The sequence below is a fragment of the Schistocerca nitens genome, chromosome 3, assembly GCF_023898315.1.
Source record: "Schistocerca nitens isolate TAMUIC-IGC-003100 chromosome 3, iqSchNite1.1, whole genome shotgun sequence".
Classification (NCBI taxonomy): domain Eukaryota; kingdom Metazoa; phylum Arthropoda; class Insecta; order Orthoptera; family Acrididae; genus Schistocerca; species Schistocerca nitens.
Genome location: NC_064616.1, coordinates 425,062,877 through 425,079,307, shown reverse-complemented (window position 1 = coordinate 425,079,307; position 16,431 = coordinate 425,062,877). Strand labels below are relative to the sequence as shown.

At 40.1% G+C, this 16,431-nt stretch overlaps 1 protein-coding gene across 1 annotated transcript in view; it reads right to left on the bottom strand.

Annotated features, from left to right (window-relative positions):
- The window catches only part of LOC126248368 (nipped-B-like protein), a 125,247-nt gene that overhangs the window by 17,781 nt on the left and 91,035 nt on the right, over nt 1-16,431 (bottom strand). Inside the window, exons 22-24 of the mRNA XM_049949297.1 lie at nt 9,320-9,474; nt 9,042-9,239; nt 4,582-4,648 (exon numbers count right to left, since the gene is read on the bottom strand). Coding sequence (XP_049805254.1) covers nt 4,582-4,648; nt 9,042-9,239; nt 9,320-9,474 — 420 coding nt within the window. The remainder of the gene's footprint in view (nt 1-4,581; nt 4,649-9,041; nt 9,240-9,319; nt 9,475-16,431) is intronic.

The following is a 16,431-nucleotide window of genomic DNA, read 5'->3' as shown; positions in this document are numbered from 1 at the left end:
TATGAACCACTGACCTCCAGAATGTGAGTCCCGTGTGCTAACCACTGCGCCGCCTCACTCGGTTTCTAACAAGTATGACAGAAAAAGCAGAAGAATGGATACAATAAAATGTTGGATGATTCTGCAATTTTTTGTCTTATTCAGTTCGAAATTATGTAGTACAACTGTCAATGTGACCTATTAATTAAAAATAAAAGCAAAACCTTACAAAAACGATTTCTTCTTCCCCACCCCCCCCCCCCCCCAAAAAAAAAGGAAAAGCATCTCTTCCATTAATATTTATACAAAAAGGAGGGGTATGAAAAGTGACATGCAATTCAATTACTTCATGAATGGCAAGTCACAGTTTCTGAAATAATGGAAGTATATAGTTCAATAAAATTTGACAAAAGAGAAAAACAATTATATCTCCATACAAGTTAGTCAAACGTATTTTAATCTCATAGTTGGAACATCAGGACTAGCGTTACTACTTTCCATACAAAATTAGCAACTCCCTTTATTTCAAAATATTTTGTTACGTAGCAAAACTGTGGGGATCACATCGGGCACAAATCACAAGTTATTTTGAAGTAAATTTTTGTGATGTATGCAAGCAATATGCAAGAATGCTAATGACAGAATTCTTGATACCCCAACATTAATGCTATTAAATGCATTTAAACATCACAGTTTTCAATTCAAGGAAAAAGTCACTTTTATTTACACATAGGACTGCCCACTGAACCTCCATAGTACAATTGTTCACGGTGTGTAAACATAACCATGAAAATGTAAATAAGCAACATCCCATACTTCCAATAATGCTGTACACCAAATTTACATTGAAATGAATCACAATATTACATTATATTGCATCTGATAAGACATGTAAAAGCAACAAATTACTGTAAAAACATTATAAAAGAGCACACTAGAACAAGAAGACTGCAGAACTTATAAATGAAAAGTGAAATTACATGAATATAAAAGGTTAATAATAGTTGCCTTGAATTAGATATTGCAACAAAAGCTTTCATAGTAATGTGGTGTGGAACTGGGAAGGCCAAACTGTACACTGAAGACCAACAGAGAAGACATGACGAGAAAATTACAGAGGTGAATTCTCATACACACACATATGACAAATATAAGAAAACCCAGATAATGTCATTTCCATGACCAACATAAGCCAGTCAAATTCATACCTCTAATAAATTTGGAAGATTAAAAATATAGAATAATGCAAGGCAATGGTAAACAACACTTTACAGAAAGAAAAGTATCATCATGAGATTTACCCAAAAATTCACAAGATAAACTCCCCTGTCATTACTGGCAGCCTCCCATTTGCTCCCAAGCAGAACAAATATTACTTACACCAGTTGTTCCCAAACTTTCCAAGACCACTTATCTCTGAGTGCAACCAGATGTTAGCCAGTACCCCTCCCACCCCTTGACCCCCCGCCATCATCAAATTAGTGCCTAACTAAACTTTAGAATGAAAAATAATTTTCTTTGAATACCTTTCATTTTAAAATGATGAAAGAAAAATTTTATTTAGTTTTTGTATGCATTTAATTAAACCACGAGCTAATGAGACATTTGCTACTGTTTATTTCTAATCAAACTCTTCTTATAGAACGGTGAAACAGTTATCAGTGCATTGCGAGTACTACCCACAACTAGTCCTCAGAAAAGGAAACTAACTACCCACAGTGAGCGTAGGCACTTGTTCCAATATTTACTTCTTCTGTAGCAATCCTCTCTCTAGCTTGCTTGCTTCACCCACACCTCAGCCTCTCCCCCTCCCTCCTTCTGCACTTAACACATTCTGGTTGCTGCCCGTAGAAACTAGGGCACATTGTGATTTCTCTAACATTCAACACTAAGAATCTCCAGTGCAACTTTCCCGATTGTTACTTAACAATGCATTATTTACGAGCAGTGACAGCTTGAAGTCAGTTGTTCACTCTCTTAATACTTTGGGGAAACAGTTAAATGGATGTTCCTGCTTCCAGATATTGCTATATGACTTGAGAAACACTATACGTGTGATCAGATCCCACACGTTTATAGTTTTAGTGTGTTTCCGTAGTTGTCTTAATCACAAAGTTTGTTGTACAATGGGGGACAGTTTGACTGATGATGAGATTCTGAGGCTGCTTCAAGAATCCAGTTCTGAAATAGATGATACTAGTTTTGAAATCCATGACAGTATTCAACATGTAGCGAAGCCAAGGTGAAACCATGTCCAGATGCCTTGGGGTTGGGCAGCTACCCTTCATTACAGATGTCTGGCGATGTAGGCTGGGTAGACTCTTGAAACAAGGAACCATGAGAGCCAAGGAGTATCATACACTGGTTGCAAACCACATACATCCCTTCATGACTCTCCTGTTTCCCAACAGCTATTGCATTTTTTGACAAGATACTGTGCCATGTCACAAGGCCAGGAGTGTGATGGAGTGGCGAGTCCCTTCTGGATAATTCCTTTTATTTCACCATGACAATTAAATTAGGTTTCAACTGGTTATAGTAGGTGATTCAGCACTTATTTCACAAATTAATAGCAGCAGTTGCTATAGAATGCTGCATTTCACAGCTTGAGATTTCAAGGCTGTTCACCAGGCAGTATCAAGAGCAGAAAAAACTCAAAAAATGTCATACAACAATGATCTGTTGATCACTTAACAGTTTATGTTGGCAACTGAAACTTTGCACATGATAATTTTCAAAGTTGACTAACAGTGAAGAAGAAAAGATCAAAACATGTTTCAACATGACAAGTCTGACCATTGCCTTGACAGTTCTGGGTTTCTTCCTGGTTACCCATTCAAATTACCTGTTATTCTGCACACTCTCCTTACTTGTAGTAAGTCAAGATATCTTTGGATTACTCATTACAATTAACTGTTTCATGTGGAAGAGATGTAGCATATTACTGTCTGCAACAGATCATCTGGCTTACTTGAGGATGTTATGTAGAACAACATAGTCCATTTCACTGCATACAGATGACTGACATACACTGACTACAACAGACTGTTTATATAGTATAAATATTCTGGGTAGGCAATGTGTCAGACAGCTCCCACCAGCCTGTTTGGCAGTTTGTCATTGAGTTCCAAATAAAGCTTCAACTAGCCCACAGATGACCTTCGAATACGAGACCTCCATTGATAGGAAGAGTCTCTGGAGGTGTAGAAATACATTTTGTGCACATAAGCTCAATAAACTGTTCCTTGGAAACATTAAAATCAAAAAATCTAGGTATCCCAACACTCTTTGTAGCTGTTTTAACATTTTTTTGTGTTATATAACAAGGGATCATTTTTGTTTAACCAATATAATATGGTTGCTCATAATTTTCAACTCTTTGTACTTCACATCCTAAACAGATGTTTCAACATCTGAAACTGTGTGTGTGTGTGTGTGTGTGCGTGTGCATAGATTCTTCAAAGTCAGGCACTGTAAATGCCTTAATACTTTTGTAGCCTTTTTTCCATCCTCCTCTTTTTATCTGAACCTGGTACTGGACAGTGTGGCTTTTGTGTCCACTTTAAGAAAGTTTGAAGGTTGCCTTTCCTGCCATTTTAAATGTCTTGCATGGCAAAAGGCTGCCTGAAGCAATCAGACCAACCTGAGCTGACCAAGAAAGGTGTTGAATCATCATCTTCTTTCTTTAAATCTGCATACAAGCTCTTGGTTTTAACTTTAATAGCAGATCCAAAGAGATGCATGTGCTGCTGATTGTGGTGCTCAGACCAATGTCTCAACATTTTTTCCATTATTTCCACAGACTGCGAGTGAAATTTGTTCACTCTAGATGCACTTAAATTAGTTGAAGACTGAGCAGTTTTTGGAATTGATTTTGCATTTTCACTATGGTTCTCATGGTGTATTCACCAAGTCCCAAAGCATGCTTAATTTGAACAATATGTTCACCTTTCTCATAGCGATCCATAGCTTCTGACTTTGTTCCTAATGAATATGACTTTTGTGCATGCTTCTTTCCCTCAACAGGCACACGTTGTCTCCTTTTACTTGACATTTTGAATACAGACTCCCCATCAAATGCAACTTCACAGCTCTACCAACCTGAACTGATGATTTAGATCTTGACAAACATGACAGAAGATGCATGCTGAGATGAACTGAAGCATTACTTCTTCTGCATACTGTTAACAGAGGGCAGCACTCGGCTTAAAACTAAAATCTAAAGTATGTGAAACTGCAAATAACTAATCTGTGTATAATGAGGTCTACATGAACAAAACTGTCTGAAATCTGTTTACAAGAAAACGTACAAAAAGTAAAGTAATAGGATACAAATGCAGTAAAATATTAGTACTACACTGATTTCACAGATGGGGAACTGAGTTGAATCTCTCTCACAGTGAAGCACACGAAATAATAGCTGTTCGAAGTAAGACAAAAATGAGAATTGTGAGAAAATATTTGGATCTTTTTCCTACACTAATCAATAACCTCATAAGGAGCAAATGGAGTAAGACAGGTATATTAATGAATAGAAAACAACAATGTACAACTTCCAAAGTAAAAGAATTTTAAATCCAATCATATTTCAAATTTACTCACATTCTTGGTCCTGTTTTATCATTCGACTTTCCTCTTCTTGCAAGTACATTTCTATGTTATTAAGAACCTGTAAAGAGTACATAATACAATTATGTTTTATTGTATTGAAGTGCAACAGTAGGAAGAAATTTTCATATGGAAATGTGTTAAGTTTGAGATCTAACAGCATATACAGTCCTTTGAAAGCTTATGACAGTAACACTCAGAAAATTACAAAAACAGAGCGGAAACCTGAGTGGTTGCATCTATCAAAGTGCAATTTCAAATACACACTTAGCTGTATATGTTGCAAAATAGAAGATGAATGTTATTACTACGCTGGTTTTGAATAAATGAAAAGCTGGACACCAAAATTTAGAGCAGCATTCTCTTATAGTTACAAATAATGTTCTATATACTTATCAAACAATGGAAAATTCAGGATGGGTATACTTACCATTGAGACACAACATCCCTGTTTATTGTGAGAATTAGAAATTTTTTTACTGGTATTCCCATTTTGACAAGCACAAAACTTTTATTTCCAACAATATCTACGATGTGTATATTTAACAACAGAACAGTGGAAAAGAACTATCAGAGGTATTCGAGGGAATATGTACAAATATAAGCTGATCATTGTAATACAGTTATTGAACTGTTCCCACTTCAAGTCCTCTCCTCCCCATTTTAATAACTCTACTGAAATATTCCAAAGGCAGAGAAATCAGTTTTTTCCCCCATTTCGCTACTCTCATCATCAAGCACAATCTGTTTTAACTGTACATACACCCATTTTTGTCTAATTATTGGCCACTTGTTCTTCTCAACTGACATACTGCCCTTCATTGTACAACTAGAATATAAAACTGTATTTAATCTCAATATGTTTCAGTCATTTATTATTTCTGTACGCATGATTGTCTCAAAAATTGATGAATTTTTCACAAATATTTTAAGTTATCTGAATAAAATCTTCACCAAAGTAGTTTTCTGTCTTTGCTGTTGCCATAGTAACATACAATGTTTGCAAAACTTAAGTACAAAAGTAATTTTTGCATGATGTGTGTGCCAACTAACATTGCTCAAAAACTGCTGTAGTGTACTACAGAAGGTAACAGAAAGGAAAATTCAATGAGAAATATACATACCAACAGAAATTACATTTTTATTGAAAGACAATAATTATACTGAAGTCACCACAATTTATGATGGCTTCTTGGGCATTATAAAAGGTGGGGCATAGATTTTAATAGGGTGCATGACCACCACAGGCAGCAGTGAATGCTTCGCGACACTCTCCCAAGCTGGCCTAAGGTTGGCAAAGAGTTTGTGTGGTAGGGCATTCCATTCCTCCTCCAGCATGGTTGACAATTGCTGGATGGTCATTAATGTATTGCAAAATGTTCATGTGCTTCTCCCTAACACATCCCACACATGCTCTATGGGATTTAAGTTGGAGAGGGGGGACAGGCATTCACTGATATTCACATTCACTTAACATCCTCTCGTTACACGAGATCCTCCACCAGTGCTGTTCGAGGCAGTCACGCATTGTCATGCATAAAAATGAAGTCAGGGCAAAATGCATCTGTGCAAAGATGCCCATGGGAAAGGAGTACAGTATCACAATAACATTGACTGGTGGGTGTACTGTGCTCAAAGATTTGGAGGTCAGTACACTAATGCAATATAATGCTCGCCACACCATGTCACCTCGACCACCAAAATGATCCCTCTCACACCTCTTGCAATGTAAGGGTATATCCTGAATCACTACACAGACTGATTCTGCTCTCATATGAGAAAAGCACATAATCCCGTTCCTCGCTGGTCCAGTCCCTATGCTCTTAGCACCATCACAAATGGTCCTGATGATGTTCAGGTGTCAACAGAACACAATTACTGGTTGTCAGGCAAAGAAACCATCCACATGCATTTGCCATGCCACTGCAGAGTAGGAGACTGCATGCCTTGCAGTCCTGTTAAACATAGTTGCAATTGCGCCAACTGTTTGATGTGGGTCCTTTCTTGCCTGTTGCACAATGTAGTAGTCATCTGCTGTCACAGTTTACCTTGGTCAACCACATTCTCTCCTTTGGGCAGCAGTGCCTGTGATTCAGAACACTTCCCATGTACATGAAACAATGCTGTGAACAATACCAAAACCTTGGGCTACACACATCGCACTTTGTCGTCCTTCCAGTTTCCTCATGGTTCTTCCCCATTTTGAAGTCATGAATGTCACCACAGTGCACCGTAGCTGCTCACTGATTGACACCCACTGTTTTCCCATTCCGTCAAGTGCTTTATGTTGCAGGTTCAGCCCCACTTCATGCCTTCATGCTATAGTCATGCTGAACTCACATCAAGTGAAGTCCTAATTTCTGTGTATGAATGGGAGACCTCTGGCAACACTCTCCTGCACTTTCTTTCATTTCCATCCAATAGCTATTATGTCATGTTATTTTGTTTTATCTACATCATCTGTAAGTGTTGCAGGTCAATGTATTTGCTATCATCAAAGTAGGAAATGACAGATTGCCACTTAATGTAAAGGAGACATGTTAAGTTGCAGACAGGCACAATTAAAAGACACTTACATCCTAGCATTGTGTGTGTTTCTTTCATGCTATCAAATGCTATGGCTGAAAGCTCTATGTAAGTGCCTTAATTGTGCCTGTTCGCAACTTAACACATCTGCTTTATGGTAAGTAGCAATCTATCTTTTCCTACATTGTTGACATTCCTACCAAGAGTTTCTATTATTTGATTTTGCTATTATCAAAGATAGATATGAAAATCATTTTCTTCTTGTAACCAGACACACAATATTTCTAAGAACTTCTGCATATGTATCTTGTTTTAGATCAACCGTCCTCTTCACTCCATCAGTCACAGTTGATGAAACAAAAATTACCACTTGAATGTACCATTCTTTAACACATACCAACACAGATGTTTTCCTTTAAGGCATGAAGGGAGTTCATAAACTTCCACTATAATTCTGTAAGTTTGATTTAAGCTTTGCTAAAATAGCTGCAACAATGATGTCTAGCAGTGTGACTATCATGACATACAGTACATTGAACAACCAATTAAATGTTGGAATGGTTTATTTTCTATTATAACTCTATCATTACTTTTATTGGCATTCATTCCAACAGCATCTTACAGGACATGCAGTACTTCTCATACAATTTTTTCAGTGTACTTTGGTGATAACCATATAGACTAAGCAATGGTTTCCCAAATGTTATTTGTATCTCAATTTCAAGGGAGCATTTTATTTCTCCAAGTTCTCTCCTTCAATATTTTGTTTTAAATTTATTTGACAAATCTGTGACTTTGTTTTTACAACTTCGAATAATTAAATATCACCTAGATGTAGTGGCAAATAAGTATTCATCAAAGCCAACAACAGAGGCATCTATTAACTTCAGATGTCAAAACTAATTTTCTCCACAGAACTGTAAAATTTAAAGTTTAAAGCTCTCAAGACAAACTTCAGCCTATATAAAAGCTTTATTAATTTCATATCCACATCGTTTTATTATTCATACAAATGACATCAGTTATTTCTCATGCTGAAATGTGTTCTGTATATTTGTTTGTTCACTGCACTACTTTCACGTATGTAGCTAAGCAGCAGGAGTACATGTCTTTTGATAGTTCTATCCTAATACCTAAGCAAAAACTCTGCATCTTATTTTAATTTGTATGCTTATATGCTGTCTATTGCTCTTTCATTTACTGGGTAAGGAGAATAAGTCTTGAAATTATTGTGAAAACCAGAAATTTCTTTACTGATATTCCCCATGCAGAATGGTAGTAGTTTCCCAAATGAAATTTTATTTGTAAGCATATTTACAATATATCCATTCTATAGGAACTACAAAAATGGATCTTTGTATTACTGTTATTCAGTTGTTCACATTTCAATAATATCTACGTAATGGTAACAAACATGTTCACTTTGTCTATGAGAGCACATTTGCTTAAGCAGTTCCAAACACAATATGATACTAACTGGAAATTCTAAACCCACTTGAAAACTGCCATGGTTGTTGATGATGAGGATGAGGGCAATTCAAATGGCAAGGGCCCGGATCTTTAACATTCAAGCTCTGTATCTAGCAGCCCTTCTGCAATCTTTTTTTTTTTTTTTTCTTCTTCTTCTTATTCTTCTTCTATCAGAACTGTCCCTGTAGCTTCAGTTTCAGTGACTGATAAGCAAGAATTTTCCTCATTTCTTATAATTTTATGAGGTGACACATACTTCAAAATGCAATGACTTTCTTAACATGTGAGACTTCCAACAAAAATTACGTTCTTCTAACTAAAAGTAACAATGGGTATGGATATTCTGAGCCGTTTGCAAACACTGTTTATTCCTATAACAGCTTCTACATCTTTGTATTCTGTTCCAAACAAGTTCCACAGAATCTTAGATTAACGTGACGTAATTTGAGATATCTAACCTGTGTTCTCATTAATAGTGGTGAGTCATCTGTAGTCAACAGGCGATGATACATAGCCTTCAGTTCTGGACCAAGCATGAATTCATAGTGACGGATACATAATGAACCAATGGCTTTTAGAGTATAGTTCTGAATATCTTCATTTGGTTGCTTTACAAAGAACATCAGTGTCTCGAACACTTGATCCTTAACATTTACCTGTGAATGGAAAATTTCCATTAAGAGCACTGAAATATCATGTTCTTTAATTTCACGTAAATAAAGAGCTCATTACTTACAGGCAAACCTTGAATAACATCTTTATCTGTAAAATCAAAATGCCTAAGCAGTAGTCCAACTGTGAACAAAGCTCTTCGAAAAAATGGACGGCATCTCACAAGTAATGGATTGGAAGGATCATGCAAACAATACTGCTGGAAGTCCTTAAGGTGACCTGAAACGTAAAATACATCATCACTGTTTAAGTAACTTCAGTAAATCCATCTTGTGGTTTGATTGCATAATAACTTCATGGTACCTTAACACAATTCACTTCACATAAATATAACAACACAAAAAGTTAAGTTTAACATTTTAACCAGAAACATAACAAATGGTATATGCAAGTAATGAAGATTATGGGTTGATGTCCACTTGATGATTAACTATGGAGCCAAAACTCAGATTGCAAAAGGACAGGAATGGGAATCTACCTTTTCTTTTTCAAAGTAATCATTCCAGCATTTGTCTCAAAGAATTGAAAGAAACCACCAAAAACCTAAGTCTAGAATGTTAATATTGGACAGGGATTTGAACTTCGGTCATCCTTAACGCAAGTCCATTTCCATAACCCTGTGCCTCTTTCATCAGTAACAGTAAGTGGATAACGGTGAGTCACAAACAAGTGGCCTACAAAGAAAATTCATTTTCTGGAAACAGTTAACCCAATTAAAGAATACTGTCTACAGTAATTCACTAGTTTTATTTCAGAATGGCACCTGGATGGAACAGTATCCAGCTGACATGTAGTGTGTATATTTTAAATATCTTATTAAAAAAAAAATAGAGAATGGGGAAATTCTACCTGTACCCCAGGCATGTGTGATCTTATTGATCTGATGGAATATCATTTTCCGGAGACATACGAGTCTCAAATTTATCTTCGATATGGATAGAAGTTGAAGCAATGAACTAAAAGTTGTACCACGATCAGAACCTGAAATGAAGTTTGTGCTAGGGAGGGCATTGGACTTTGGCAGTCTGTGCAGCTGTGATAGCCACAATACTACAGTGCTGTAATGACTAGCACATCTGCCTAGTAAGAAGAAGAGCTCAGTTCAAGTCCAGACCATGGCACAAATTTTAGTTCATTGTTTCAGCTTCTACCCTTATCAAAGTTTTTCTATATTTTGACATATTAGTTTTTTTTTGTAAAAGTTACTTCCTGAATGGCACCTGCTGGATGCACAATGCTAACAGTGCATTTTTGTCATGGACTAGGGTGGTGACAGGGTTGGTCTGGTGGGGTGGATTGAGGGAGGGGGGGAAGGGGGAAGGGGGAGAGGGGGAGAGAGGGAGAGGGGGGAGAGGGGGGGGGCAGGAGGCAGGAAGAAGGGTTGGGGTGGGTGTCTAGCAGACTGGAAAGAGGCAGCCAGTTGGCTGGCTAGGAATGAGGAGAGGGAGGAGTGGCAGGTGCATCGGCTGGGCGTGTGTTGTACGATTGTCAGACCCGAGACCCGGAAGGGAGGGGGCATACTGCAGGTGATATGGAGACTTAAACTGGGAGAGGGTGACATGGAGGAAGGAAAAACTGTTGGATGAAGGGTGTGGGGACAGTGTGTTACCAGAGATTGAGAACAGGAGTGTTACTCTGGAGTAGAGGCTGTGTTGCAAGTATAACACCCACCTGCATAGTTCATAGAAGCCTGAGACAGGACTAGAGTAGGTGGTGTTGGATGGGTAGATAGTACAGGTCTTGCACCTGGGTGCACTGTGGCAAAGGACTGGTAGTGAGAGTGACATAAAGATGGAGCAGGATGCTGGATATGTTGGGTGGGTAATGGAACACAATTTTAGAAATGTGAGAAGGCTCTTGGGTAGAATGTCCCTCATTTCATGGCCTTATGATAAATAATCAAAGCCACGGCAAAGGATATGATTCAACCGTTCCAGTCCATGGTGATACTGCGTGACAACGGGGGTGGGGTGCACCTTTGTATTGATTCTTGGTGTTGGTGGAAGCCTTGGAGGCATGCGATATGGCACGGGGAATCTGTTTGTGGACTAGGAAATTTGGAATTTTGTGGTAAGTTCTATGGGACCAAACTGCTGATGTCATCAAGCCCTTGGCTTACACACTACTTAATCCAATCCAACTTAACCTAACTTACACTACGGACAACACACACACCCGCACCCAAGGGAGGACTCGAACCTCCAATGGGCGGAGGGGGGGGGGGGGCGAACCGTTGCAAGGTGCCCCAGATCGCACAGCTAACCCGCACGGCTGTGCACTAGGTTTGGTGGTAGTCTCTCTGAGCCATTCAGTATAATGAGTAAGGGAGTTCTCATTGCTGCAGATACATTACACATGAGGGCCAGACTGTATGGGACAGATTTTTTGTTGTGGAAGGGATGGCAGCTGTCTAAATCCAGATAGTGCTGATTGTTAGTGGGTATAATATGGACAAAGGGGTGGAAGTCAACCACTAGGGAGGTGGCATGCTGGGGTGAGGAGGACTAGATGAAGCAAATAGGACAGAAGATGAAGTTGTAAAGGAATGAGGATCGGGTGTCTTGGTCCTGAGTCCAGATCATGAAGATATCATCCATTAAACTGAACCAGACTGAGGGTTTGGAATTTTGCCAGGCTACAAAGATTTCCTCTAGATGGCCCATAAACAGGTTGGCATAGGATGGTGAAATAGGTGGTATCCTTTTATACCAACCTAGGAAACTTTCTTAGTCTGCCAAAACTCCAAACCCCCAGTCTGGCACAGTATCACTGATGATATCTTAATGATCTGGACTCAGGGTCAAGACCCCTAACCTCAATCCTTTACAACCTCAACATGTTATCTCCCATCTGTTTCACCTGATCCTCCTCAAACAAATGTGCCACCTTCCTGGAGGTTGAAGTCCACTTCTCCGATGGCTCCCTTCACCACCCTGTTCACATTAAACCTACTAACCATTAACAGTACCTGCATCTCAATAGCTGCCACCCCTTCTACACAAAAAATATCCCTTCCACACAGCCCAGTGCCCATGGGCAAGATATCAGCAATGAAAGGAATTCAGCTGCCCAGTACATTGAACATCTCATGAAGGACTTCACAGGCAGGCACTATCTCCCAAACCCAGTCTGCAACCACATTTCCTGTGCCATATCCTCACACCCCCCAATCCTCCCACCACAGCCAAGAATCAGCTACAAAGGAGCAGTCCTCCCTCTTTCACCATCCAGTATCACCCTGAACTTGTCCTTTCTCATGGCTTTGATTATCTATCAAAATGACTTGAAATGAGGGACATCCTACACCAGATCCTTCCCAACCTCAAAGTGGTGTTCCACTGCCCACTCAACCTAGACAACATCCTACTCCATCCCTATGTCACTCCCTCTCCCAACCTCTTGCCACAGGGATTCTCTCTCTGTAGAAGACCAGGTCACCCACACAGCACTTACTACTCCAGTCCTGTTACAGAACTACCCTACCCCCATCATTGGGTGGACCACCTATTAAAGCAGTCATGACATATATAAATTCTGCCGCAAACACTGCACAGCTTTATATGTCAGTATGACTATCAACCAATTATTCAGGAGGACGACTGGCCATCACCAAACTGTTGCCAAGGACAAAGTGGTACAACATATAGCTTTACATATGTATGCTTAATTCAAATGGCTGCTTTACAACCCAAGCCATCTGGATCCTTCCCACCACCAGCAGCTTCTCTGATCTACACAGATGAGAGTTACCCTTGCAACACATCCTTCACTCCTGTAAGAGTCCTGGCCTCAGTCTCCAGTAATGTACTGTGCCCAAATGCTTCACTCCTTCCTCCATCCTATCATGCCTTCCCAATTCACTTCCCCAGGTCACCTTTGGTGTGTGCCATTCCCCTCAGTCTCCGACACCCAGGCATCACATGCATGCCTAGTCCATCCACCCGCCACCCCTCCCTCCTGCATTTCTAGCTGGCACACTAGCTGCCTCCTTCTAAGCCACCACCCAGCCCGACGACTCTTCCTGCCACCCCCGCCCCCCCCCCCTCCTTCTCCAATCGACAAAACCCACATCCCAACCTAGTCCCCACGCCGAAATGCAGCACTGCCATTGTGCATCCAGCCATCACTGTGTGTGTGTGTGTGTGTGTGTGTGTGTGTGTGTGTGTGTGGTTGGTTTTCCAGCGAGTGGTCTTTTTTACTCCCTACGTATTTACATTCTACTGGAATTTTCTTACAGAATTAAATAAGGTGAAAGACAGCCGATGAGAGCATTTCTTTGTGGGAGCCAACAAGCAGTGACAGACACACAAGAGTGAGTTCTTTGTGGCAGAAAGAACCATAAGGTTGCCACAAATGGAGGCTCATCACTGTGTGTGGGCAAGATACAGCATAGCAGCAGCAGCAGCAGCAGCCAGCAAGGGTTCTCTGGTCTGCTCCGGCGAGGGAGGATGTAGTACTCGGCTGCACTACACATTACATCTACATCTACATCCATACTCAGCAAGCCACCTGACGGTGAGTGGCGGAGGGTACCTTGAGTACCTCTATTGGTTCTCCCTTCCATTCCAGTCTCATATTGTTCATGGAAAGAAGGATTGTCGGTATGCTCCTGTGTGGGCTCTAATCTCTCTCATTTTATCCTCATGGTCTCTTCGCGAGATATACGTAGGAGGGAGCAATATACTGCTTGACTCCTCGGTGAAGGTATCTTCTCAAAACTTCAACAAAAGCCCGTACCGAGCTACTGAGTGTCTCTCCTGCAGAGTCTTCCACTGGACATTATCTATCACCTTTGTAACGCTTTTCCAATTACCAAATGATCCTGTAACGAAGCGCGCTGCTCTCCGTTGCATCTTCTCTCTCTCTTCTATCAACCCTATCTGGTATGGATCCCACACTGCTGAGCATTATTCAAGCAGTGGGCGAACAAGCATACTGTATCCTACTTCCTTTGTTTTCGGATTGCATTTCCTTAGGATTCTTCCAATGAATCTCAGTCTGGCATCTGCGTTACCGACGATCAACTTTATATGATCATTCCATTTTAAATCACTCCTAATGCATACTCCCAGATAATTTATGGAATTAACTGCTTCCAGTTGCTGACCTGCTATATTGTAGCTAAATGATAAGGGATCTTTCTTTCTATGTATTCGCAGCACATTACACTTGTCTACATTGAGATTCAATTGCCATTCCCTGCACCATGCGTCAATTCGCTGCAGATCCTCCTGCATTTCAGTACAATTTTCCATTGTTACAACCTCTCGAAATACCACGGCATCATCCGCAAAAAGCCTCAGTGAACATGCGATGTCATCCACAAGGTCATTATGTATATTGTGAATAGCAACGGTCCTATGACACTCCCCTGCGGCACACCTGAAATCACTCTACTTCGGAAGACTTCTCTCCATTGAGAATGACATGCTGCATTCTGTTACCTAGGAACTCCTCAATCCAATCACACAATTGGTCTGATAGTCCATATGCTCTTACTTTGTTCATTAAACGACTGGGGGGAACTGTATCGAACGCCTTGCGGAAGTCAAGAAACAAGTCATCTACATGGGAACACGTGTCTATGGCCCTCTGAGTCTCGTGGACGAATAGCGCGAGCTGGGTTTCACACAACCGTCTTTTTCGAAACCCATGCTGATTCCTACAGAGTAGATTTCTAGTCTCCAGAAAAGTCATTATACTCGAACATAATACGTGTTCCAAAATTCTACAACTGATCGACGTTAGAGATATAGGTCTATAGTTCTGCACATCTGTTCGACGTCCCTTCTTGAAAACGGAGATGACCTGTGCCCTTTTCCAATCCTTTGCAACACTACGCTCCTCTAGAGACCTACGGTACACCGCTGCAAGAAGGGTGGCAAGTTCCTTCGCGTACTCTGTGTAAAAATTGAACTGGTATCCCATCAGGTCCAGCAGCCTTTCCTCTTTTGTGCGATTTTAATTGTTTCTCTATCGCTCTGTCGTATATTTCGATATCTACCATTTTGTCATCTGTGCGACAATCTAGAGAAGGAACTACAGTGCAGTCTTCCTCTGTGGAACAGCTTTGGAAAAAAAACATTTAGCATTTCGGCCTTTAGTCTGTCATCCTCTGTTTCAGTACCATTTTGGTCACAGAGTGTCTGGACGTTTTGTTTTGATCCGCTTACCGCTTTGACATAAGACCGAAATTTTTCAGGATTTTCTGCAAAGTCAGTACAGAATTTTACTTTCGAATTCACTGAACACCTGTCGTATAGCCCTCCTCACACTACATTTCGCTTCGCGTAATTTTTGTTTGTCTGTAAGGCTTTGGCTATGTTTATGTTTGCTGTGAAGTTCCCTTTGCTTCCGCAGCAGTTTTCTAACTCAGTTTTTGTACCACAGTGGCTCTTTCCCATCTCTTACGATCTTGCTTGGCACATACTCATCTAACGCATATTGTATGATGGTTTTGAACTTTATCCACTGATCCTCAACACTATCTGTACTTGAGACAAAACTTTTGTGTGGAGCTGTCAGGTACTCTGAAATCTGCTTTTTGTCACTTTCGCCAAACAGAAAAATCTTCCTACCTTTCTTAATATTTCTATTTACGGCTGAAATCATCGATGCAGTAACCGCTTTATGATCGCTGATTCCCTGTTCTTCGTTAACTGTTTCAAACAGTTCAGGTCTGTTTGTCACCAGAAGGTCTAATATGTTATCGCCACGAGTCGGTTCTCTGTGTAACTACTCAACGTAGTTTTCAGATAAAGCACTTAAAAAAATTTCACTGGATTCTTTGTCCCTGCCACCCGTTGTAAATGTTTGAGTCTCCCAGTCTATATCCGGCAAATTAAAATCTCCACACAGAACTATAACATGGTGGGGAAATCTACACGAAATATTTTCCAAATTATCCTTCAGGTGCTCAGCCAGAACAGCTGCTGAGCCAGGGGGCCTATAGAGACATCCAATTACCATGTCTGAGCCTGCTTTAACCGTGAGCTTCACCCAAATTATTTCACATTTCGGATCTCCGTCAATTTCCTTCGACACTATTGCACTTTTTATCGCTATAAACACGCCTCCCCCTTCACTGTCCAGCCTGTCTCTGCGGTATACATTCCAATCTGAGTTTAGAATTTCATTACTGTTTACGTCTGGTTTCAGCCAACTTTCTGTCCCTAG